A 21,917-nucleotide genomic window follows, 5' to 3' on the forward strand; every position below is an offset into this window, starting at 1 on the left:
TATCAAATGTGGTGTGTTATTTAGTGTGATCGAAAGTTAAACTAACTACAGCATCAAAAGTAATATTTGACAAATTAATGAACAGCAAAATGGAGCAAAACTCGAAAAAATAGGGTAGCAGAGATAGCTGAAAGTATTAAGAAAATTGTGTTTTTGTGTGTGAGTGTTTGCACATCCACGGGTAACTCCGGCGTAGGATGCTGTATGGGGAAGTAGTAGAGGTGGACGAAAGGATAGGGGATAGTTTAAAAACCAGTAATCCACTAATGGGAAGTAAGAAAAATGCACCAGAAGATTCTATCCATGTTGATCATACACTTACGAGCGTTGGAATTTAATTTACGCCAGCATGATGACAAGTTTCCACATTTCTTTTGCATAATTAATTATGGGGGGAAGTTTTGTTATATTGTTTTACACATTTATTCACTTCATTCACCCAAACGAATGCATAATGATGCACGTGAAACACAAAGAAACTACACATTGTTTCTTTTTTACTAGACTATATACGACAAATCAATCAATCAATTTAATATATAAAATCTAATGCATTGCCGCAACATGCAGCTCATAGTCTTGCCGTTGAGAGAACTGTATTTGGCAGATCATGCACGTGATGCCAAAATTTTCACTAACGACACCGTGTGCCTCGTAGAGATGTTTTTCCAACAGCATCTCGCGTCGATAGCAAACGTTACACTTGGGGCACCTGTACGGTTCTGGCTTAACGGTGCATTGCATCAACTTTCTTTCTGTGCTGGGTGGTCGCGTCTTCGAAATACAATCGTGGTTGAAATATTTAGATTGCTCGCCAAACAAGCTCGAACAGTTGTTGCACCGGTAGAGTTTTCTGCTTTGGATGGTACGAGTATCTTTTTCCATTCGCCTGGCCATTGTGGGTGTTTTTTGTGGTTGTTGTTGAATTACTTTTGGCACGGTTCTGCCTGATTCGAGAGTTTTCATGCTGTGAAATGAACCCTTGTGCGATGAACGCTGTACAGGGGTTTGCTTCAGTTGGGGACGCCCATTTGACGGGGTCGTTTGTTTTCTGCCATCTCTAGCTCGGTTCAACACCACGGGCGATTTGGCACCATTCCGAGACCCTTTGTTACTGCTCCGTTCTCCGGCGATGATCACCTGCTGCAATTCACCATCGAGATGGAAAACGTGCACTTGATGCTCTTCGTGGCTGGTGTCGGTATAGGGTACCTCTTCGAGAATTATTTCACCATCGAAAAAATCCTCTTCTTCCGTTTTTACGTGGCGTACATTGTCAACACTGCTTTCATGCACTACCGCTCTGGGAGAAGACTGCCCGACGATCTCTACGACTGTGGTGTCCTGCATATCCAATGCATCTTCAGTTGATTGGTACGATTTTGATTGACTGTTTAGCACGCTATCTACCAGCACATTTAGCGCTTCGTTATTCTGCTGGGCGTTCTGGTACAGCAAATCAAACTCCCGCAACAACCGGTAGCACACTTCACAGACCGCACAATGGAAATCATTCCCACCTCCAAACTCCAACCCAAGGTGAGTTTTAACCAAATGCAAAAGGTGTCGGGTGACTTTATCGTTTACCGTATCTGGACAGATTGAAATAAGTAGGTTAATTTCTGCAAAACACACGCGACAAAAGGTGGTCGGATCGGTGCTGGGTCTAAAAACGAAAAGATGTGTCAATAAACGTATGTGCTATTTGCGTAAATAAACTACTTACATTGTTATTGTATTCATCGCAACATTTAACTTAAAATGGAAGGCTTTTTATACACAAAAATAAATACCACTGAAGGCTCGTACTTTCGTTTCCCAAGCGTCCCAATTATGTTTTTGTTTACGCGGCCGCTGTCATTGAAAAGGAATAACATTACCAACGCCGGAAGAGTTTCCAGGTAAAAGCATTAAACATTTGGACAGTTTGTTGAAGATTAGAGATTCTTCAGAATCAGCTACAAAATCTGAAAAAATAACAAATGTTAACAAATCTACCATCAGATAAATGAGAAAAGATTGCATAAAATTAAAGTTGAACATAACATGCACTCAGCATTTAAAATTTACGCAAATGTTTTTTTGTTTTATAAAACTTTATGAGCTAACCTGCTGTTACTTTGTAATGGAGTCAAAACAGTTACCATCCTTCAGAACTGAACCAAAAGTTTACAATCAAGTAAAGAGGAACCTCTCTGAAACAAGCAATATTCAACTCATATCAGTTGTCCCTTATATGGGACACAAAGCGACTGACCATCCACGGTTAGCCGCGCCTTGTTCTTTGTTAGAAAAACATTAGAATCCCTTTTGGTGTATCATTCCTACCCGTCGGTTAAATTGCTCCTTCTGCCATGTTAGTATACTAGTAGTGTAACCGTTAATCTTCTCGTTATCATCCATGCATCGGACTTATCAGTGAGCAGCCTTATCGGAGATTGCACCTCAAAAGTTGATCGTTGTACCCTTGCGAACAGAGAAAAACATTCTCATAGCAAGCCGGCAGCACGCTAGTGTCGCAAAGACATGGAACCCCACGTAAGGCTCGTTACGGGATCGATTGATCGTGTTTTCACTGGTCGGCAGCCGTGGCAGATTGTTGCCATCACCACGACGACGGTGCTCGGTACGATCTGGCTCTGGCAAGTGCTGTTTCAAGAGGAGAGTGTTTACCAGCGAGCCAAAAAGAAGGTGTTCAAACTAGCCCGGCTTATACCCGCTGTGCGCCGGAGGGTCGACGCTGAAATCGAGAAGATCAACGATGGCTTTGTAAAGGACATCAGCCAGAAGGGTAACTACTACGCGGAGCTACCGAATGATGGAATAGGACACGGGGAAATACTGAAGAAAGTGGACGACTATCTCGAACTCGGTCATTACCGCTGGAAGGAGGGCTTTATCTCCGGTGCCGTTTACTACTACAACCCAGAGCTGATAAAGCTGGTGACAGAAGTTTATGGTAAGGCGTCGTACACTAACCCGTTACATCCCGATGTGTTCCCGGGGGTGTGCAAAATGGAAGCTGAAGTCGTACGGATGACCGCAAACCTGTTCCATGGTAGTCCGTCCGCCTGCGGTACCATGACAACGGGTGGCACAGAATCAATCATGATGGCATGCAAAGCGTACCGCGATTATGCTCATGAAAATCGTGGGATTACGAAACCGAACATGGTGCTTCCTGTAACAGCGCACACAGGATTCGACAAAGCGGCTAAATATTTGGGAATTTTCACAAAGGTAGTCCCGGTGCACGCCGATTCGACGGAGGTGAACATTGCGGCGATGGAACGAGCCATCAATCGGAACACGGTCATGCTTGTCGGTTCGGCACCCAACTTCCCGTACGGCACAATGGACGACATCGAGGCAATTGCAAAGCTTGGCCGGAAGTACAACATCCCCGTGCATGTCGACGCCTGTTTGGGTGGATTCTTGATCATTTTCATGAAACGTGCCGGCTATCCTGTTCGTCCGTTTGACTTTAGCATCCCCGGCGTGACGAGCATTTCGGCAGACACGCACAAGTACGGCTACACCCCGAAGGGGTCATCTGTGATCCTTTACTCAAAGAAGGTATACCGTCACTATCAGTACACGGTGACAACGGACTGGCCTGGCGGCGTGTACGGATCCCCGACGGTGAACGGGTCTCGCGCCGGAGGGATCATCGCAGCCACGTGGGCAACCATGATGAACTTTGGGCTGGACGGTTACGTCGAGGCAACGAAGCGTATCATCGACACGACGCGTTACATCGAACAACAGTAAGTGGTTATTGAAGCCGCCGTAAAGTTGCGGAATGAGAAAGTCATCGACTGCCTCTTCTCTCCCACCAGACTTCGTGCCATTAAAAACATCTTCATCTTCGGCACGCCGGCAACGAGCGTGATCGGCATCGGGTCGAGAGACTTTGACATTTATCTGCTCGGAGGTGAATTGAACAGCCTAGGATGGAATTTGAACTCATTGCAGTTTCCTTCCGGGTAAGCGCCAGCTTCAAAGGTTTTCACGTTTTCCATAAACCAACTTGATCATATTCCATTCGCTTCAGCATACACATCTGCGTGACGTACATGCACACCGAGAACGGTGTGGCGGAAAAGTTCATCGAGCACGTGCGCGCGAAGGTGGCGCTTATCATGCAAAATCCCACCAAACCCGTGGAAGGTAAGATGGCAATCTACGGCGTGGCTCAGTCCGTCCCGGATCGCGAGCTGATAGGAGATTTTACAAGATGCTTCATCGACTCGATGTACTACACACCGGTCGATAAGCAAGCGACCAAGTGAAGTAGGCGTTGAATTTATCAAAATATACATCACAGTTCAATGAAAGGAAAAAACCAATCCGACTCAAAGTCGTCTTAAATAAAGGTTTCATTTCTCGAAGAAGTGAGTAAGTAACACTGATCGTTTTTCTTTAAAAAAAAAAACATCACTTCTCATCAAGTATTTTTCAAGTTACATCATCTTTTCTTCGTTGAAGCCTAAATAACATCCAAGTGGATGGTAGTGAACGAAATCTTAAGAGTTAAATTTCGAACGGCGCATTGGCGTACGTTTGCTGGAGGTTGTACCAAAGAGACATTCTGGTAGGATTTGGTGATTGCTGCCATGGTACTAAGTCGTGTCCGATGGAAAGATAGCCTGCCCCGTCGGACCCCACCGTAGGCCATTGCATGTTTTGCAATAATGCATCCTGCACTGGTGTTGGATTGCTGGAAGAAATAATGCATGTCATAGCGATAACGGTCCAAGGAATCCCTTAGCTGTCTGCTTACCCGGTCCGAGCAAAGTTGGTCCACATCCGCACGACACGACTGCTCACGGTGTTCGCATGACTAGTCGGCGAGATCGGTTCCAGCATAGCTGCCGGTATGTGGAACTGGTACGGTAACTCATCCGTGTGTATCGCGCCCGGGTGCGTAACACCGAAGATTTTCTTGTACAGATTCAAATCTCCATCGTACGCGAACTGGTAATAGTACAGTGGCACTGACGGAGCGGCCTGTGCATGCAGTCGCACCGTCTGATCGATGGCGAACAGAAACTGATGGTCAGTTTGGTACACCGTCCACTCGTAGTCCACACTCGCATCGAGTGGTCTACCCTGCCAATAGTGGTTCCGGAATTCATTACTAATCTGCGTCGATGCCGCACTGCCAGGTGAAACATTCCAGAAGAAGGGAACCAAAAGGTGCGGATTGGCGTTGAACTGTGGCTTGACGGTGGGATCTATAGCGTTCTCGAGGGCCGTAAAAAACCCACCCTCCAGATCGGTGTACCCTACCATGAAGGGGACTCGATGGCCACGTCCACGGATCAACTCAATCGGACGCTGTCGAACGATGGTCTCTTCGGGTGCGTCGAATGGCTCAACGACTGGCCCAAAGTCGATCGGACGCAGAAACCGAGGCACGGGAATTGTAAACGCTGCCTCCTGGAAGGGAATAAATTGCTCTGCCGGGATGGACCTCAACTGCTCCACGTAGACGCTACTGTCTGTGCCAAAACCGAGCGCCGAGGCGATACGGTCGGCGTAGAATCGCGGCTCTGGTTGAAAGGCGTACGGAACCAGCGTGGTGCTGCTTTGGGCGATCGCTCTATGGAACAGGCCTTCATCGGCCGGTGCGTCAGCAAGCACCAACAAATGGACCAACGCAGCACCGGCTGAATTACCAAACAGCGTCACATTGCTTGGATCACCACCGAACGCGGCTATGTTTGCTCGGACCCATCGAAGCGCCTGCAGACAATCCTTCAGCCCCCAATTTCCCTGGGCATACCGATCGCCGGTGCTGAGGAATCCCAACGCTCCCAGTCGGTAGTTGATCGTTACCAGTACCACGTTTTCCTGCACCAGCTTCTCTGGACCGAACTCGTCGCTGTTGCCTGAATTGGCACCGTATCCGCCTCCATGGATCCACAGCATCACGGGCCGTTGGCCCACAAGCAGCTGGGTGTAGATGTTCAGAAACAGGCAATCTTCACTACCACGCACCGCTCCCGGGATCACGCTCGCCTGCAGACAATCCGACCCGTGGCTAGACCCATCACGTACCCCTGTCCACCCGCCATGGGGGACGGGATTCCGAAAACGTCTCGTCCCTACCGGTGGTTCTGCGTACGGAATTCCTTTGAACGAATAGTAACTACAAAACAGGCCACACGATTCGGTTGTTCCTTGCACTTGACCAGCAGGGCTGGTGATAATCGGTCTCGCGGGATCCTGCGAGGCAACGTAACAAACAGCTATCAACACGAACACAATAATCTCCCCTACAGCACGGAACAACATTCTGCGATGAGGGCCTGCTCTAGTGACGTCAGTTACGCGTGTTTGTGGTCAAGAGTCGACCGTATCTGGATGATGGTGTGAAATCGGACCCCTGCAACGTGTCTGGAACCTTTTATAATAAGATCAACATCACAATGTGCCATTGGAAAGAGGGAAGCATTAACGGCCCAGTCGGGGTACGCATTATCGATAAGATAATGGTATCATGATGCGGACGTTTTGTTTAACTGCGAAAGCAAATTCGCATTTTATAGCTATGGATAATCGAATTATAATCATACTTTACTCCCGAATCGCACCTGGTGGTACTATCGGTTGTAAAAATTGTATTTACGAAGGAGATTTCGCTTGTTTTTAAATCCACCTTTAAGCAAGTCTCAGATCAGATATTCGGATTTGATCAAAGGCCAACATTTCCAGTACTATTTTCGAATGTGTGTATGATACTGCAATCCGTAAGTTGTTGAAGATCCTTTTCGTCTGGTCAACACCACTTAGCGGAGCCAGCTTCAACAGAGCAACTAACTCTAAATCAGACGCGTAGAACATTATTATTTCAACCGGATTCGTATCCATTGAATGCCTTCATGTTAATAGAAACAATTGAGGTTCGGATAAGATATATGGAGTCGCATCGGGGGGGCAGACCGAAAACGGATATGCTCTAGGAGGCGGTCAGTCAATGTAATAGAATCAACGACACCAAATTATGTATGAAATTGTATCCTTTAATGTCCTATCGATTTAGACCGCGAAACAAGCGATCGCTCGTATATAACCTCTTATGATAATCAGATGCGTTTGTGCGACCGGGACTATAGCCCTCAGTTGCGCGGGAAACGGAACGGATCGTTGGCATAGCGCGCCTCGAGATCATGCCAAACGGCCGTACGCTGTCCGTTCGGGTTGACGCTGGTCGTCAGGTCGTGCCCAATGTCCATGTAGTTCACGGTGGCGGAGGTGACCGGCAGCCACTGGCGGCTCTGCAGCAGTGTGTCGACCGCGTTCGGGGTCGGATTGCCGAACCGGGCAAAGTTGGTGAACATACGGACGAACCGGTTGCTTACGGTACGGGCATGATTCGTCGGCAGGATTGGCGAGAGCGTAAGGTCGGTCACCGACCACAGGTACGGGATATCATCGGCATGCATCGCACCGGGCCAGCTGCCTAGCAGCAGCAAGCGCTTGACCAGGTTGAGGTCACCATCGAAGCTGAACTGGTAGTAGTAGGTCGGGGCGGAGGATCGCTGGGCATGCAGACGGATCGTCTTGTCAATGCCGTAGATGAACTGCTGGTCGGTGTGGAAGGTGAGCCACTCGACCATGATGTTGTCGTTCAGCGGCCGATCCTGCCAGTACGCATTGCGCAAGCCCTGGCTGACGGCAGCCGATGCGGCCGTACCGTGCGGAATGTTCCAGAAGTGCGGCACGAAGTAATCCGGGTTCTGCGTGAACGATTGCCACACGGTGCTATCGATCGTGTGCTCGTACACCATGAACAGACTCTCCATGCTCATGTATCCGGCAATGAATGGGACGTGGTTGAACGTGCCGGCGTTGAGGATATCGATCGGCAGCTGGGTAAGGAAGGTTTCTTCCGGCGAGTTAACCGGTTCCGCATTGGGGACAAAGTCGAACGGTTTGAAGCCACGCGGGATCGGAATGTCCAACCAGCCATCCTGAGCGTTGATCAGCGACTCGATGGGTGTATTGCGAAGGCTCTGCACCAACTGGGCGCTATCGTGCGAGTAACCGAACTTATCGGCCAGATGGTAGGCCAACTCACGCGGTCGGTACTGGAACGCCCATGGCACCAGGGCCGTGCCGGACTGGGCGATCGCCTTGTGGAACAGACCGGACGCCTTCTGCGACAGGACGAGGAAGTGCACGGCCACTCCACCGGCACTCTCACCGAAGATGGTCACGTTGTTCGGATCGCCGCCGAAAGCCGCAATGTTCTGGCGCACCCACTGCAGCGCCATCACGCAATCCTTCATGCCCCAGTTTCCGGCCGCGTGCGTGTCGTCCGTGCTGAAGAATCCAAGAATGCCGAGACGGTAGTTGATCGTGACGACCACTACGTCTTCCGGTACCAGGTTGTCAGGGCCATAGATCCACGAGTTGCCGGAACCCCCGGTGAACGAGCCACCGTGAATCCAAACCATAACCGGGCGCGATCCGATCAAGTTCTGCGTGTACACATTCAGGTAGAGACAGTCCTCACTGCCCGACACACCGCCTAGGAAACCGCCCGACGGGCAGGTTTCCCTGTGCTCGCTACCATCCTTCACTCCCTGCCAGCCCTGGTGCGGACGGGGGTTGCGGAAGCGCAAATCACCGACCGGAGGCTGCGCGTACGGGATTCCGTTGAACGCGAAATAGCTACAGAACAGGCCGCAGCTGGACGTTACACCTTGGATCTGGCCCCCACTGGTGTTAATGATAGGACGGGACTAAAAGGAACAAAACAAGCAAATGTACCGTGCTTGTTAATTTTATCGAAGAGCTTCCCTACGGAGTGGTTAACCTACCGCATCCTGCGCGTGCGCAGCGATGGCCAACAACGACAAGATTACTGCAAACTTGAGCATCCTTCCGACGCAGAACTGGCGGCCGCAGGTGTACGACCCCTTTTTATATGGTTTCCAGCTTCGCAGACTTTTCTTGCTTCTTTTCTTACTTCTCACCAACGCGGGGGACGGATCGGACTACCTTATCCTATCAGAGACCGATAAGCTTTATTATCCACCTTTGGCACGTTAAAATACTACGATTAGAAAAGGGCTCGAACGATCGGTTACCAACCATTCTCTCTGCGCAGGTTTCCGAGTCTTGTACCATGCCACAGTAGAAGGCTTTGTATATTTTTTGCGGCCGTTTTCGATGACGTAGGACTTCAAAGGCATGGGGAATTCCTTAAAACTGGCTCGCATGTTTGTGCGACCGCAACACAGATTAAACTATGCACGCGTTGTTTGTCTCGACGGCATTAAACAATCGGTGATAAATTAAAGACCCCCCTGCTAGAACGGCGATTGCACATGCTATCTATTAAATGTCCTTTACTGTTACAATAGTAGTGGAAAAAATTGATGAAATAACGATAGATAGTGTAGTGTACGAAACATGTTGAAAGCCTGTGGCAAATAAGAATAGCTTGAAATTATAACTGAATTGAAGAAACATCAATTATTGTGTATTATAGAATTGTATCGTCAGATATTAACTTTTTTACCGGTCTATATGTTTCATCATACGCTTATACTTAAACCGTTCGAGCTGTAGTCACGTGTGGTTCCATAGTTTATTCAAAAAAATAAATCGACAACCGAATATATTACTGAAGTGTACAACTTTTAAATCGACTTCACATTCTTTACAAACTTGTATACAATGACCTGTATGCAATGTTCCGTTGGACAATTTGTAATATAACCATCGAATCAAAGTAGGCCATCAAAGTACGTGAGTTACATATAAGTATTTGGGCAGAAAACACGTAGCAATTAGTAATCTACTATCTTTTCAATTTGACGATTCAAATCGAGATTGATTAGGATTGTGATCACTCCAATCCGAGATTCTGCTTTGACTGGCGTGCGGTCAGGTCAATAGGTTGATCCGGACGGCTGTTATAAGTTTATTTATAAGTTTTAGTAATATGTATGTTAGGAACGGTTTTCATTCCCAACGCCAGCTGTCACTTCGGCTTGAGGTCAGCCATCGCCTCCGGGTCGAGTTTATAAATAAGGGAAGTCGGGGCAAAAATGGCCAGTCGCGAATACATTTTTGGTCCGCTCCAGTTAAGCGCACCCATAAATCCTTTAAGCTTCATTTTTATTCGCGCTCGTTAGGACCACTACTGGTTTCGCTTTTTCAAATTATACTTTGTACAAAAATTTCATTTTTAAAAGATACTGGCTGTTCACTTGGGCCACGTCGTAAACGATAAATTCGTTATACAGTAACGAGCTGTCCATGCTCTCATTGGTAACACCTTTGCCGAGCGGAATTTCCACTCCATCTGGCCGGATGTGTGATGCGGTCGGGTCCGGTTGTGTACGACCAATACCTTTGACGCTGTGCCTGCCGGATGGTAACTTTTCCACGTAACTGGCTCGCGTATACTCTTGCATATCCCCGAGTGCCACTTCGCACAACAGCATCAATCCCTTCGAATCGGCCGGATTGGTGAAGCAGTAGTTCGCCGACTTCGATACCATGTCGGCAAAGTAGATACCCTTGCCGAACATATACCCCGTTGCAGGTGCCTCTGGAGGAGCTATTTTGAGACCATTGGACAAAATCCCGACGAAGTTGGTGAGGCGCGAACCATGCCAAAGTAGCTTACGGTTATGTAGTCCCCGGAAAGGCTCATAGCGTTTATCTTCGTCTTGTCTTTTCACGCAGAAAACTTCCTCAATTTCCAGTTCATAATCCTTGTGCGTTGCGGCGTGCGTGTTTCGAACGTACTGCTGAAGCAAAGCAAAGTCTTCCGTGCTCCGGTCCATCGGTTCGATGTTCGTTTTCAACCGTTCGTAGTGTACGTCCAGCACGCTTTTGCCATCATTCGATTTGTCAACATTTAGCAACGAATATGCGAACTCTATTTGCATTAAATTTTCAAGCATCGCTAGCTTTTCCTTTATCTGGGCCACCGTATCGATCACATTAACGGAGTTAAGGCCGAAATTGTGAGGAACAAAAGAGTAGAACCGGTTTGAAGCATCTATAAATTGCGTCGGTGATCCTCTGCCAGCAATCAACAGTGCAATCTCGGACAGCACAGTCATAGCAGACTGTAACTGACGCTGCGACAGCTTGCCGAGTGGCATCTTCTCCATGTCCAGTTCGAACTCGAGCATTACACGATTCATTTCCTCCACGTTGAAAATCATACGCATCAGATCCTGAACCGCGGGTTTCAGATTTGATTTGACCGCACTATCTTCCGTCAATGATTTCATATTTTTTTCACTGTAGTCAATTTCGATCGGGAAAAAAAGGCCCGCTTGTTTTTTATATGGTGAATCATGCCGAATCCAATTGTTGCGTGTTTTTTGAAAAAATAATTCGTGAAATTCTTCCACGGCTCCATTGGCATTCTTAAATTCCTGCAACTTATGACTACCGATGGTTGTCCCGATGCGGCCCCATGCTCGGAATAACCAGTACCTAAAATGAAAATGCGAAACAAATAATAATTTTTGAGAGATGTGTTTAAAATTATAATAACACTATACACTCACATCTCTTTGTTGTCCTCTTCTAAAACCTGCATCTTGTAGTAAGAATTTAAATCCCGCTGTATGTCCACCAAATTCAAAACGCAGTTGTAAATTACATCCCCTTTTTTGTACACGTGCGCTTGTTCTGTAAGTCCTGAGTCTGGATCGACGATAAGGCCACTTTTCATTTGAAATTTCATCTTTGAAGGAAGCGATTTGACTGCCTCCGACTTAGTCGGGGAGCGTGTATGTGGATCCGAACCCCAGTCGCAAATCGCCTGGCTAGCGATAAGGGACAGCACATCCCCGCCAGTGACACTTTCGATGAATGTTTCCAGTACTACCTGAATCTGCAGGTCTTTTGCCTCCTGTATTCGGCTGCTCATAAGTTGTACTTCTTCTTTGGTGGAAATGATGGCGGCAGTATGTTTAGTGATTTCTTGCACCACTTTGCCTCCCATTTGTAAGATTTTTGCAGTCAGTTGCTTCTCCGTTTTTGCCGGTTTGCCTATTATGACAAACTGCATATTAGCCAGCGGTTGTTGCTTAGTTTTATTTCGTTCCTTGATACTTCTTTCTCCATTAAACGGTACTTGCGTCATTTGGCGAATGATACGATTGCCCAAGACGCACTCGTACTCTCGGAAAATTATATACTTTTTCTTCAGATCGGCACTAATCTCCGTTTTTCTACGCAGTGGAACCGTTACTTTGTTGAGGCATTTCGTCCACTTTGTAAGGCTCCCCCTGCAGACGTAGGCCGTCTCTTGAAATTCAAACTGTCCACCACAGTTTGGGCAACATTCTAGCGCCCCAAACATCATAACGTCGCAGAGTTGATCCAATATCGCATCCAGCCCGGACGGAACGTTTTGATCGTTATATCGCAGTGCCCTCACGAGATCTAACTTGTCGATATTGAATGCCTTCAACCGATCACGAAGTGCGTAGAAGGCTTTCTGCTGCTCGGCAATTTGTTGTTCTTGTGTTGTTGCAACACTTCCATCTACCATGCTTTTTAATCCCAATTTGGTCTTCTTTGCAGGTACGTCATCGTCATCTAAAACACTGCAATAAAAAAACATCAGTTTAATACAATTTATAGTTCACTTAATTCATTGTTTACTCACTAAACAACTTCGTGGGATTGAGCCAGTCTGGGCTTTTCCATCGAACTACACGCCGAAACCAAGTCGATGGTTTCAATGGCCTGATGATCGGTTATCTTTTTTGTCAAGGATCCCGTAGTTACAACTCCACTGTTTACCGTACTTTTTAATTCCAATTGATTATTCTTTTTAGATGCATAATCATCGTCTAAGACACTGCAATAAACATAAACATCATTAGTTTAATAAAAAATTAAATTCGTGTGCTTACTTACTGAACAACTTCGTGGGAACTACACCCAGAAACCAAATCGATTGTTTCGAGGTCCTTGTGCTTGGTTTGCTGTCCTACCGTAGACTCCTCACGGAAGCATACAAAGTGAAAACATGCGTCCTTGCCATCTATAGTTTCCTTAACGAACTCATCCTTTTCAATTATTCTGTTACATTTTGAGCAAGAAATTGACATCGCTGTAGAACATTCACCCTCATTGATATCCTTTTTTGTTTTATCGGGTTTGATTTCTTTATCTGCTTCATCTTCGGATGATGATACTTCAAAGGCAGCGATGGTAACGGTAGAAGCTGAATAAGCACATAGAAAACTCGTTAAAATTAAACATGGAATTTAAACTATGAAATATGCATCGGAGTTTTCAGACAAACATACCAATCTTATCGCGCAGCCTTATCTGATCCTCATATCGTAGCTGTTGGAAGCGCGCTATTTCCCATTCGGATACGGGTAGCGAATCATTTTCTTCATTGGTCGACTGTGCTCGATTGAAGAAACAACCCTCGTGGTGCCATGCCGGTATTTTACCATCGAAACCCGTTGCCTGTACAATGACACCCAGCCGTAGCACGTCCTTGTCTATTGTGTTATTACAAGTTCTGCACCGTGAGCGATTACTTTTAGAGTACTCCGCTATAAATGGCAACTTTTGGTCTCCCATATTGAAAAGGCGTACGTGGACTTAGATATAACTACGCCGTCATTGATGGTCGACGAATACGGTGTTACTTGGATGCATCGGGTAACTTAGCCGAAATCACCTAGACAGATTACGAGCACCTGAGGAAGACCAAACCACACTGCACTTCAAGATCTGGCATGAAGTAATGGTTTTGAGTGACTCTCGGCCCGCACATCTTTATTATTGCCAAGTACTTTTAATTTCTCAAGAGGAACACTATTATTGCGCGAATGAAATCCAAAGCTTCGTTTCGAAATGCGCACTACACCAACTGCGTTATTGTTTATCTCACACGAAGGTGGGACTGGCCAATATGTCAGTTTTTTTTTCATCGGGCAAAAAATAAACTTTAAATATCAAACGGGATACAGCGTGGTGCAATGCATCGTGGAATGCTGGTAAATTACAAATAAATGTAACTACGATTATGTAACTTAACTTTGTTTTTTTATTATGGCGTAAATCCTTGACAAAGGTGCTGAATACATTTCTACCTGGTACATCAATTATAAGCAGCTTTTTTTGTTTTATTTTATAACTGTGTGATGATTTCATTCGTTACATGGATTACACGAAAATAGGCATAATTCGACATTGGATATTCAAGAACAAGAAGTGGTGAAATATAGTTGAGATTATAAAATTCAGGTCCAAGTGAAAATAAGTTAGTATTTGTACTTGAAATTCATCTTGAACAAATACTGGCAGTTAACTTGGCCAACATCATAAACGATGAATTCATTGTACAACAGAGAACTCTTCGTTTTCTCATCGGTAACACCTGTACCGAGTGGAATTTCCACTCCGTCCGGTCGTTTGTGGGATGCGGTGGGGTCTGGTTGCGTGCGCCCAATGCCCTTTACACTGTGCTTGCCGGTAGGCAGTTTCGTAACATAATGTGCTTGGGTATACTCTTGCATGTCGCCAAGCGCTACTTCGCACAGCAGCATCAATCCTTTCGGGTCGGCTGAATTAGTGCAACAGTAGTTTGCCGACTTCGATACCATGTCGGCAAAGTAGATACCCTTGCCGAACATGTAACCCGTAACAGGAGCCTCCGGAGGAGCGATCTTCAGACCGTGTGTTAGAATACCTACGAAGTTGGTCAAGCGCGAACCATGCCAGAGTAGTTTACGATTATGCAACTTGCGGAATGGTTGGAAGCGACGATCTTCGCCCTTTCGCTTGATACGGAATATTTCCTCAATTTCGAGTTCGTAGGTTGTGTGCGTTGCAGCGTGCGTGTTGCGAACGTATTTCTCAAGTAAACTGAACTCTTCTGATTTACGCTCGAGCGGCTCGATTTCTGTTTTCAACTGCTGATAGTGGACGTCCAGGGTATTCTTGCCGTTCTCATCTTCCTCGGAGTTCAACAGTGAATAGGCGAATTCAATCTCCAACAAGCTTTCGAGCATAGTCTGTTTTTCCTTCACCTGTTCCAGGGTATCGAGTACCTTCGGGGCTGATACTCCGAAGTTGTGAGGAATAAAGGAGTAGAAGCGATTCGAAGCATCGATAAACTGCGCATTCGTTCCACCCGATCCAATCAGATCAGATATTTCTGATAGAATTTTCATAGCCGATTGCAGTTGGCGCTGGGATAACTTCCCGAGGGGCATCTTTTCCATATCAAGCTCAAACTCGAGCATCACTCGGTTCATGGCATCTACGTCGAATAGCATACGTACAAGATCCTGCACGGCTGGTGCCAGTTTTGATTTGATTTTGCTTTCGTCTGCCAAACGTTTCATCTTTTTCTCACTATAATCGATCTCGATAGGGAAGAACATACCAGGATTCTTTTTATAACGAGAATCGTGACGGTCCCACTCAAGCCCTGTTTTATCCTCAAACATATCCTCAAATGCCGTCATTGCGTCGTAGCTGGTTTTAAAACTTTCCACCTTGGTACCACCAATTGTGGTACCGATGCGACCCCAGGAACGAAACAGCCAATATCTGGAAGAAATATTGATTAACAAACGAACCCAAAAGTCGAGTGGTTGCTTGAAATTCTCATTAAATACTTACTTTTTACCCTGATCAGCTTCGAGAACCTGTAATTTATAGTAGGAATTTTTATCTTGCTGGATGTCCACCTTGTTCAACACGCAGTTGTAAATGACATCGTGTTCCTTATAGACATGTGCTTTGTCAGCCAGTCCAGAATCTGGATCGACGACAAGCCCACTCTTTAACTGTAATTTCATGGTGGATGGGACGTGTTTCTCGTAGATGCTCTTTTTCGATCGTGATTTGCTTTCTTCCTCGGTCGGAATGCGCGTTTGCGGATCCGAACCCCAGTCGCATATGCTTTGGCTCGTTATAAACGAAAGTGCATTACCCGCCTGGGCACACTCGATGAATTCTTCTGGCACGACTTGAATTTGCATTTCCTTCGCTTCCAGCATCCGGGAGCCCATCTTTTCAACTTCTTCCGGAGTGGAAATAACAGCGGCGGTATGACTGGCGATTTTTGTTACCACCTTTCCACCGAGCTTTTGGATTTTTAACTTCAGCTGCTCCTTCGGTGTAGGCGTTTTACCGAGTATGACAAACTCTAGATCATAAAGAGGTGGTTTCTCCCTCTTCACTCTCGGTTCCGTCGGGAGACCCTCCTCTTTCTTAACGTTTTTCAGTACCGTGCTTGCGCTCGGTGGCACATAACGAATCGCCCGATCTCTGACGACCGATTTGTAATCCTTCAAAAATGAGTACGCTTTTTTCAAAGCGGTCGGGATTTTTGTCTTCTTGCGAGGAGGGGCTTTTTCTTCGTTCAAACATTTTACCCAATCGGTCAGATCTCCAATGCATACGTACGCCGATTTTTGCAAAACATACTGCCCACCACACTTTTTGCAGCGTTCAAGGGCACCAAACAAAATGATATCGCAAACACGATCCAGGACAGCATCAGTACCTTCCGGGACGTCCTGTTTGTTGTACTCGAGAATTTCAATGAGTTCCGATTTCTTAACCCCCAAATTCTTCAGCTTATCCCGTATTTTGTAGAAAGCTTTCTGCTGTTCCGCAAGTTGCTTCTCTTCGTCATCTTCCTTTGCTTTGTCCACCTCATCTTTGATTTCCTCCTTAATCTTCTTGGTAGGCACATCTTCAGCCTTGATGGCACTGTGGAAAATAGAAGGATAATAAGTGATCGTGGTAATTTTGCAAAATTGTGCTTGTAAAATTGTTAGATACTCACGGAAGCAATTGCTTTAACTTGGTCTGATCTTCAGGCTTCATTGAACGGTAACCGGGTAGTACTTCGGCCTTCTCAAAGTAACCCAAGTCCGAGCGGAGGTTAGCGAAACATTCTGCATGATGCCAAAGCGGTTGACCACCGTATTTCATGCCAACTTCTGTATCATACGAAACTTTCTTGATGCGAACTTCATCCTTCAAGATCTTTATTTCGCATCCTCGACACATGGCGCGCCCGGACGGTGCATATTCTACACCGAAATCCTTCAAGGATAGAGCTTCTCCAGCCGAGCGTTTTTTGCCTTTTCCCTTCGATCCGCCGGCGGCAGGCACAACACCTTGGGCAAATAATGCTACAAAGGGACAACCAAACAATATTAAACGGTCAAGGGGGAACCGTTTCGTTCAACTGAAAATCACATCATGTTTACCTATAGCATCCCGGATCTTTTTCTGGTCTTCGTATCGTAGTGCCCCAAAATTGGCTACATCGCCCTCGGTTTTTGGGCGTTGTTTCTTGAAGAAGCAATCCTCATGATACCACTGGGCTATCTTGCCATCATGCATCGGCGACTGTACCATCGCAGCAAGCCGGAGCACATCCTTGTCGATTTTCTGCTTACACAATCGACACGAAGCTCGGTTGCTTTTAGAATACTCCGCTAGAAATGGTAACTGTTGTGCGTCCATTGCTATGAACGGTGAAAACTTGAAGAAATAACTTCTCAACGGTACGGAAAATACAGATAATTAACAGACGAGAGAATCTACGCACTACGTGAAACAAGCAACGTGAAGTTACATCGGAATAGAAGATTCCGGCGTCTAGTTTGACATTTGGGAACGTGCTGGCGGGAAACCATTCTAAACATGCGTTTATGGGAATTCATCAAAAAGTTCAAAATAGAAGAAATAATGGCGTTAGTAGACAATTGGCGGATATTTCAGTTAGATACGAAGGGGGAATACTAACCGATGCATTTGTTACGTAATGAACCGCTGATGACTTGATTGATCTCCTAACACGCGTTCAAACATGAATTTATTATCTGAAAATACCATTGGCTTGAATTTTCATGAATTTGTGCCATACAAGTTGTTCCTCGTTTCAACCTTTATTCCAGTTTCTCGTATAATTTTTAATAATGTAGTAATACCATACGTAAAAGCGATAACATATGTTATTTGCTAAATTGCATTACATCCAATGGTAATTATGATAACAAATAAACAATAATGTGAATTATTTGGTTACGACTTTGATTGCAGGCTCGCGAAGCTTTTCTAATTTTTTGGCACTGTGATACACAGCACTTACATTTTAAAGTGTTCTAATTCAATTTTGTAATTCTTTTGGTTTAAAAAATATGTTCAAGGTAAAGATGGCTTACCATAAATAATTGCACTTATATTTGAAGTTCATCTTTAACAAGTATTGACAATTTACTTGCGCCACATCGTACACGATGTATTCGTTGTAAAGTAATGGGCTATTTACCCCTTTAACGGGAACACCTTTGCCGAGCGGAATTTCCACTCCGTCCGGCCGGATATGTGATGCTTTGGGATTAGGCTGCGTGTGACCGACACCCTTTACGCTGTGCTTACCTATTGGTAGATTTTGAACGTATTGGGCATTACTGAACTCTTGCACATCACCGAGCGCCACTTCGCACAGCAGCATCAAACCCTTCGGATCAGCCGGGTGGGTGCAACAGTAGTTTGCCGATTTCGATACCATATCGGCAAAGTAGATACCCTTACCGAACATGTAGCCGGTCGCGGGTGCCTCTGGGGGAGCGATTTTGAGTCCATTAGTCAAAATCCCGACAAAGTTGGTGAGGCGCGAACCATGCCAAAGCAGTTTACGGTTATGCAACGTACGGAATGGTAAGTAGCGATCTTCTTCTCCTTTACGTTTGATACGGAATATTTCCTCAATTTCGAGTTCATAACCGTTGTGGGTTGCGGCGTGCGTGTTGCGAACATACTTCTGAAGCAAAGCGAACTCTTCCGAGCTTGGCAGAACCGGTTCGATTTCCGTTTTCAACTGTTCATAGTGGACGTCTAAAGGGTTTCTGTCGCTCTTGCCTTCCTCGGAGTTCAACAGTGAATAGGCGAATTCAATCTCCAGCAGGCTCTCGATCATGGTCTGTTTTTCCTTCACCTGTCCCAGGGTATCGAGTACCTTCGGGGCTGATACGCCGAAGTTGTGAGGAATAAAGGAGTAGAAGCGATTCGAAGCATCGATAAACTGCGCATTCGTTCCACCCGATCCGATCAAATCAGATATTTCTGATAGAATTTTCATCGCCGATTGCAGTTGGCGCTGGGATAGCTTCCCGAGAGGCATCTTCTCCATATCCAGCTCAAACTCGACCATTACTCGGTTCATGGCATCTACGTCGAACAGCATACGTACAAGATCTTGCACGGGCAGCGAGAGCTCTGATTTGATATCGCTATCCGCCGGCAAACGCTTCATCCTCTTTTCACTATAATCGATCTCGATGGGGAAGAACATGTCTCGAACCTTCTGATACTCAGAATCGTGACGATCCCATTCATTACCCGTTTTTTCCTTGAACTGTTTCTTGAATGCCTCTATTGCATCAAATGCGGTGTAGTATGTGTCCGTTTTCACACTACCAATTGTAGTGCCGATGCGACCCCAAGAACGAAACAAGTAATACCTACAGGAAAGCGGATAGAAAAAAATGATTAGACATTCAATCATTAAACATGTTTTAAAAATTTGCTATCTATTCTCTTAGCACTAGTATAACAATACTTACTTCTTTACTAGATCCCCTTCAAGAACCTGCATTTTATAAAAAGAATTATTATCCATCTGAATATCCACCTTATTCAACACACAGTTGTAAATCACTTCATCATCCGTATAGACATGTGTTACACCAATAAGCCCGGAATCTGGATCAACGACAAGTCCGTTCTTCATTTGTATCTTCATTGTGGATGGGACGTGTTTTTCGTAGATGCTCTTTTTCGATCGTGGTTTGCTTTCTTCCCCAGCTGGAATGCGCGTTTGTGGATCCGAACCCCAGTCGCAGATACTTTGGCTGACGATATACGAAAGGGCATTACCCGCCTGGGCACACTCGATGAAATCTTCCGGCACGACTTGAATTTGCAATTGCTTCGCTTCCAACATCCGGTATCCCATCTTTTCGACTTCTCTTGGGGTAGAAATAATAGCAGCGGTATGACTGGCCAAATACTTTACCACCTTTCCACCGAGTTTCTGAATTTTTTGCTTCAGCTGGTTCTGCGGTGTGGGAGTTTTACCCCAAATTAAAAATTCAAGATTGTGCAAGGGCGGTTTCTCCCTCTTCACTTTCGGTTCCGTTGGGACATTTTCCTCTTTCATCACGTTCTTCATTGCCGCGCTTGTGCTCGGTGGTACGTAACGAATCGTTCGATCTCTGACGACGGGTTTGTAATCATTCAAAAATGAATAAGCCTTCTTCAGGGCGGCCGGAATTGTAGTCGCCCTGCGAGGTGGGGCTTTCTCTTCGTTCAAACATTTTACCCAATCGGTCAGATTGCCAATGCATACGTACGACGATTTCTGCAGAACGTATTGGCCACCACACTTTTGGCAGCGTTCAAGGGCACCAAACAACATTATATCACAAACGCGATCGAGCACCTCGTTAGTACTTTCCGGAACGTCCTGTTTGTTGTGTTGAAGAATTTTCGTAAGCTCCAGTTTCGTTACCCGCAAGTTCTTCAATGTGTCCCGTATTTTGTAGAAAGCTTCTTGTTGTGCCGCAAGTTGCTTCTCTTCTTCATCGTCCTTTGCCTTTTCCACCTCATCTTTGACCTCTTCCTTTATCTTCTTGGTAGGCACATCTTCAGCATTGACAGCTCTGTTGAATAAGGAAAGTATAATTCATACTTATTGTTCATATGCAAACATTTATGATTTTTCGATACGTACGGAAGCAATTGCTTGAGGTTTGCTTGATCGTCAGGTTTGATCGAACCAAAGCCGGGTATTACTTCGGCCTTTTCAAAGTAACCCAGCTCCGAGCGGAGCTTAGCGAAACATTCTGCATGATACCAAAGCGATTGGCCACCGTATTTCATGCCAACTTCTGTATCATATGAAACTTTCTTGATGCGAACTTCATCCTTCAGGATCTTTATTTCGCATCCTCGACACATGGAGCGCCCTGACGGTGCATATTCTACACCGTAATCCTTTAAAAATAAGGTCTCTCCTGCCGTTCGTTTTTTGCCTTTGCCTTTCAATTCGCAAGCGGTGGCTACAATACCTTCAGCAGATAAGGCTAAACAGAGCAAAGAAAAATAGATAAAACATGGTCTAGGGGATATCAATGCATCAACACGTGAAACCGCATGCTTACCGATAGCATTCCGGATTTTTTTCTGGTCTTCGTATCGTAGTGCCCCAAAATTGGCTACATCGCCCTCGGATTTCGGGCGTTGTTTCTTGAAGAAGCAATCCTCATGATACCACTGGGGTATCTTGCCATCATGCCTTGGCGACTGTACCATCGCAGCAAGCCGGAGCACATCCTTTTCAATTTTCTCCTTGCACAAGCGACACGAAGCTCGGTTGCTCTTTGAATACTCCGCTAGAAACGGTAGCTGTTGTACGTCCATGACTTCGTTTGGTCGATCCAAACTTGAAAAATCAAGAATCTTTTTAACACCTTCGCCGGTCACAAGTTTAGAAACTAATGAGGCAGCATCTTCGCAGACGGTGGTATATATATGCGCTTCACAGAAGCTAGTACATGAAAGTACCGGAATTTGTCCTGGTTAGTCATCAACCCTCGAGGGAACACTCACTACTTTTAAATGGATATGGATGTTTGTATAATTAAATTTATCCATAGTTATCGAAAACAGTCCATTGATTCATGAAATTGTGCACATTCGGTGTTCCTAATCGGATTTGATAGTTGAAACGTTTAACAAATAGCTCGAGCATTGAATTTTGTACAACAAAGTAACCGCAAAGGATACGCTCAATAATCGCTTTCCAAACACACTTTTTGTACTTCATTTTATTTCGGTTAGTGATTTCTTTGATATAATTGAAAATA

The 21,917-nt window shown here is 45.6% G+C and overlaps 7 protein-coding genes across 7 annotated transcripts; 1 reads left to right on the plus strand and 6 right to left on the minus strand.

Moving 5' to 3' along the window:
- Positions 1 to 424: 424 nt before the first annotated feature.
- LOC131287580 (uncharacterized) lies at positions 425 to 1,743 on the minus strand. The gene is made up of 2 exons (XM_058316642.1): positions 1,727 to 1,743; positions 425 to 1,666 (listed from the first exon to the last, which is right to left on the minus strand). The coding sequence occupies exons 1-2, from the start codon at positions 1,741 to 1,743 to the stop codon at positions 547 to 549; spliced, it is 1,137 nt and encodes a 378-aa protein (XP_058172625.1). The 3' UTR covers positions 425 to 546.
- A 439-nt stretch (positions 1,744 to 2,182) lies between these two features.
- On the plus strand, positions 2,183 to 4,393 carry LOC131286432 (sphingosine-1-phosphate lyase). Its single transcript, XM_058315379.1, has 3 exons — positions 2,183 to 3,767; positions 3,840 to 3,986; positions 4,055 to 4,393. Exons 1-3 carry the CDS (start codon positions 2,527 to 2,529, stop codon positions 4,290 to 4,292), a joined length of 1,626 nt encoding a protein of 541 aa, XP_058171362.1. The 5' UTR covers positions 2,183 to 2,526; the 3' UTR covers positions 4,293 to 4,393.
- A 76-nt stretch (positions 4,394 to 4,469) lies between these two features.
- On the minus strand, positions 4,470 to 6,300 carry LOC131284235 (bile salt-activated lipase-like). The gene is made up of 2 exons (XM_058313089.1): positions 4,784 to 6,300; positions 4,470 to 4,720 (listed from the first exon to the last, which is right to left on the minus strand). Exons 1-2 carry the CDS (start codon positions 6,298 to 6,300, stop codon positions 4,534 to 4,536), a joined length of 1,704 nt encoding a protein of 567 aa, XP_058169072.1. The 3' UTR covers positions 4,470 to 4,533.
- A 755-nt stretch (positions 6,301 to 7,055) lies between these two features.
- Positions 7,056 to 9,041, minus strand: LOC131289001 (juvenile hormone esterase-like). Its single transcript, XM_058318189.1, has 2 exons — positions 8,832 to 9,041; positions 7,056 to 8,753 (listed from the first exon to the last, which is right to left on the minus strand). The coding sequence occupies exons 1-2, from the start codon at positions 8,889 to 8,891 to the stop codon at positions 7,125 to 7,127; spliced, it is 1,689 nt and encodes a 562-aa protein (XP_058174172.1). The 5' UTR covers positions 8,892 to 9,041; the 3' UTR covers positions 7,056 to 7,124.
- Positions 9,042 to 10,166: 1,125 nt separating this feature from the next.
- Positions 10,167 to 13,620, minus strand: LOC131284236 (poly [ADP-ribose] polymerase-like). The gene is made up of 4 exons (XM_058313090.1): positions 13,308 to 13,620; positions 12,913 to 13,222; positions 11,550 to 12,596; positions 10,167 to 11,475 (listed from the first exon to the last, which is right to left on the minus strand). The coding sequence occupies exons 1-4, from the start codon at positions 13,591 to 13,593 to the stop codon at positions 10,182 to 10,184; spliced, it is 2,937 nt and encodes a 978-aa protein (XP_058169073.1). The 5' UTR covers positions 13,594 to 13,620; the 3' UTR covers positions 10,167 to 10,181.
- Positions 13,621 to 14,194: 574 nt separating this feature from the next.
- LOC131290021 (poly [ADP-ribose] polymerase) lies at positions 14,195 to 17,508 on the minus strand. The gene is made up of 4 exons (XM_058319399.1): positions 17,250 to 17,508; positions 16,820 to 17,156; positions 15,646 to 16,743; positions 14,195 to 15,573 (listed from the first exon to the last, which is right to left on the minus strand). Exons 1-4 carry the CDS (start codon positions 17,506 to 17,508, stop codon positions 14,280 to 14,282), a joined length of 2,988 nt encoding a protein of 995 aa, XP_058175382.1. The 3' UTR covers positions 14,195 to 14,279.
- A 697-nt stretch (positions 17,509 to 18,205) lies between these two features.
- Positions 18,206 to 21,471, minus strand: LOC131287945 (poly [ADP-ribose] polymerase-like). The gene is made up of 4 exons (XM_058317040.1): positions 21,213 to 21,471; positions 20,783 to 21,134; positions 19,614 to 20,711; positions 18,206 to 19,511 (listed from the first exon to the last, which is right to left on the minus strand). The coding sequence occupies exons 1-4, from the start codon at positions 21,469 to 21,471 to the stop codon at positions 18,206 to 18,208; spliced, it is 3,015 nt and encodes a 1,004-aa protein (XP_058173023.1).
- Between the last annotated feature and the right edge of the window lie 446 nt (positions 21,472 to 21,917).

Source organism: Anopheles ziemanni, chromosome 3 (assembly GCF_943734765.1).
Source record: "Anopheles ziemanni chromosome 3, idAnoZiCoDA_A2_x.2, whole genome shotgun sequence".
Classification (NCBI taxonomy): Eukaryota; Metazoa; Arthropoda; class Insecta; order Diptera; family Culicidae; genus Anopheles; species Anopheles ziemanni.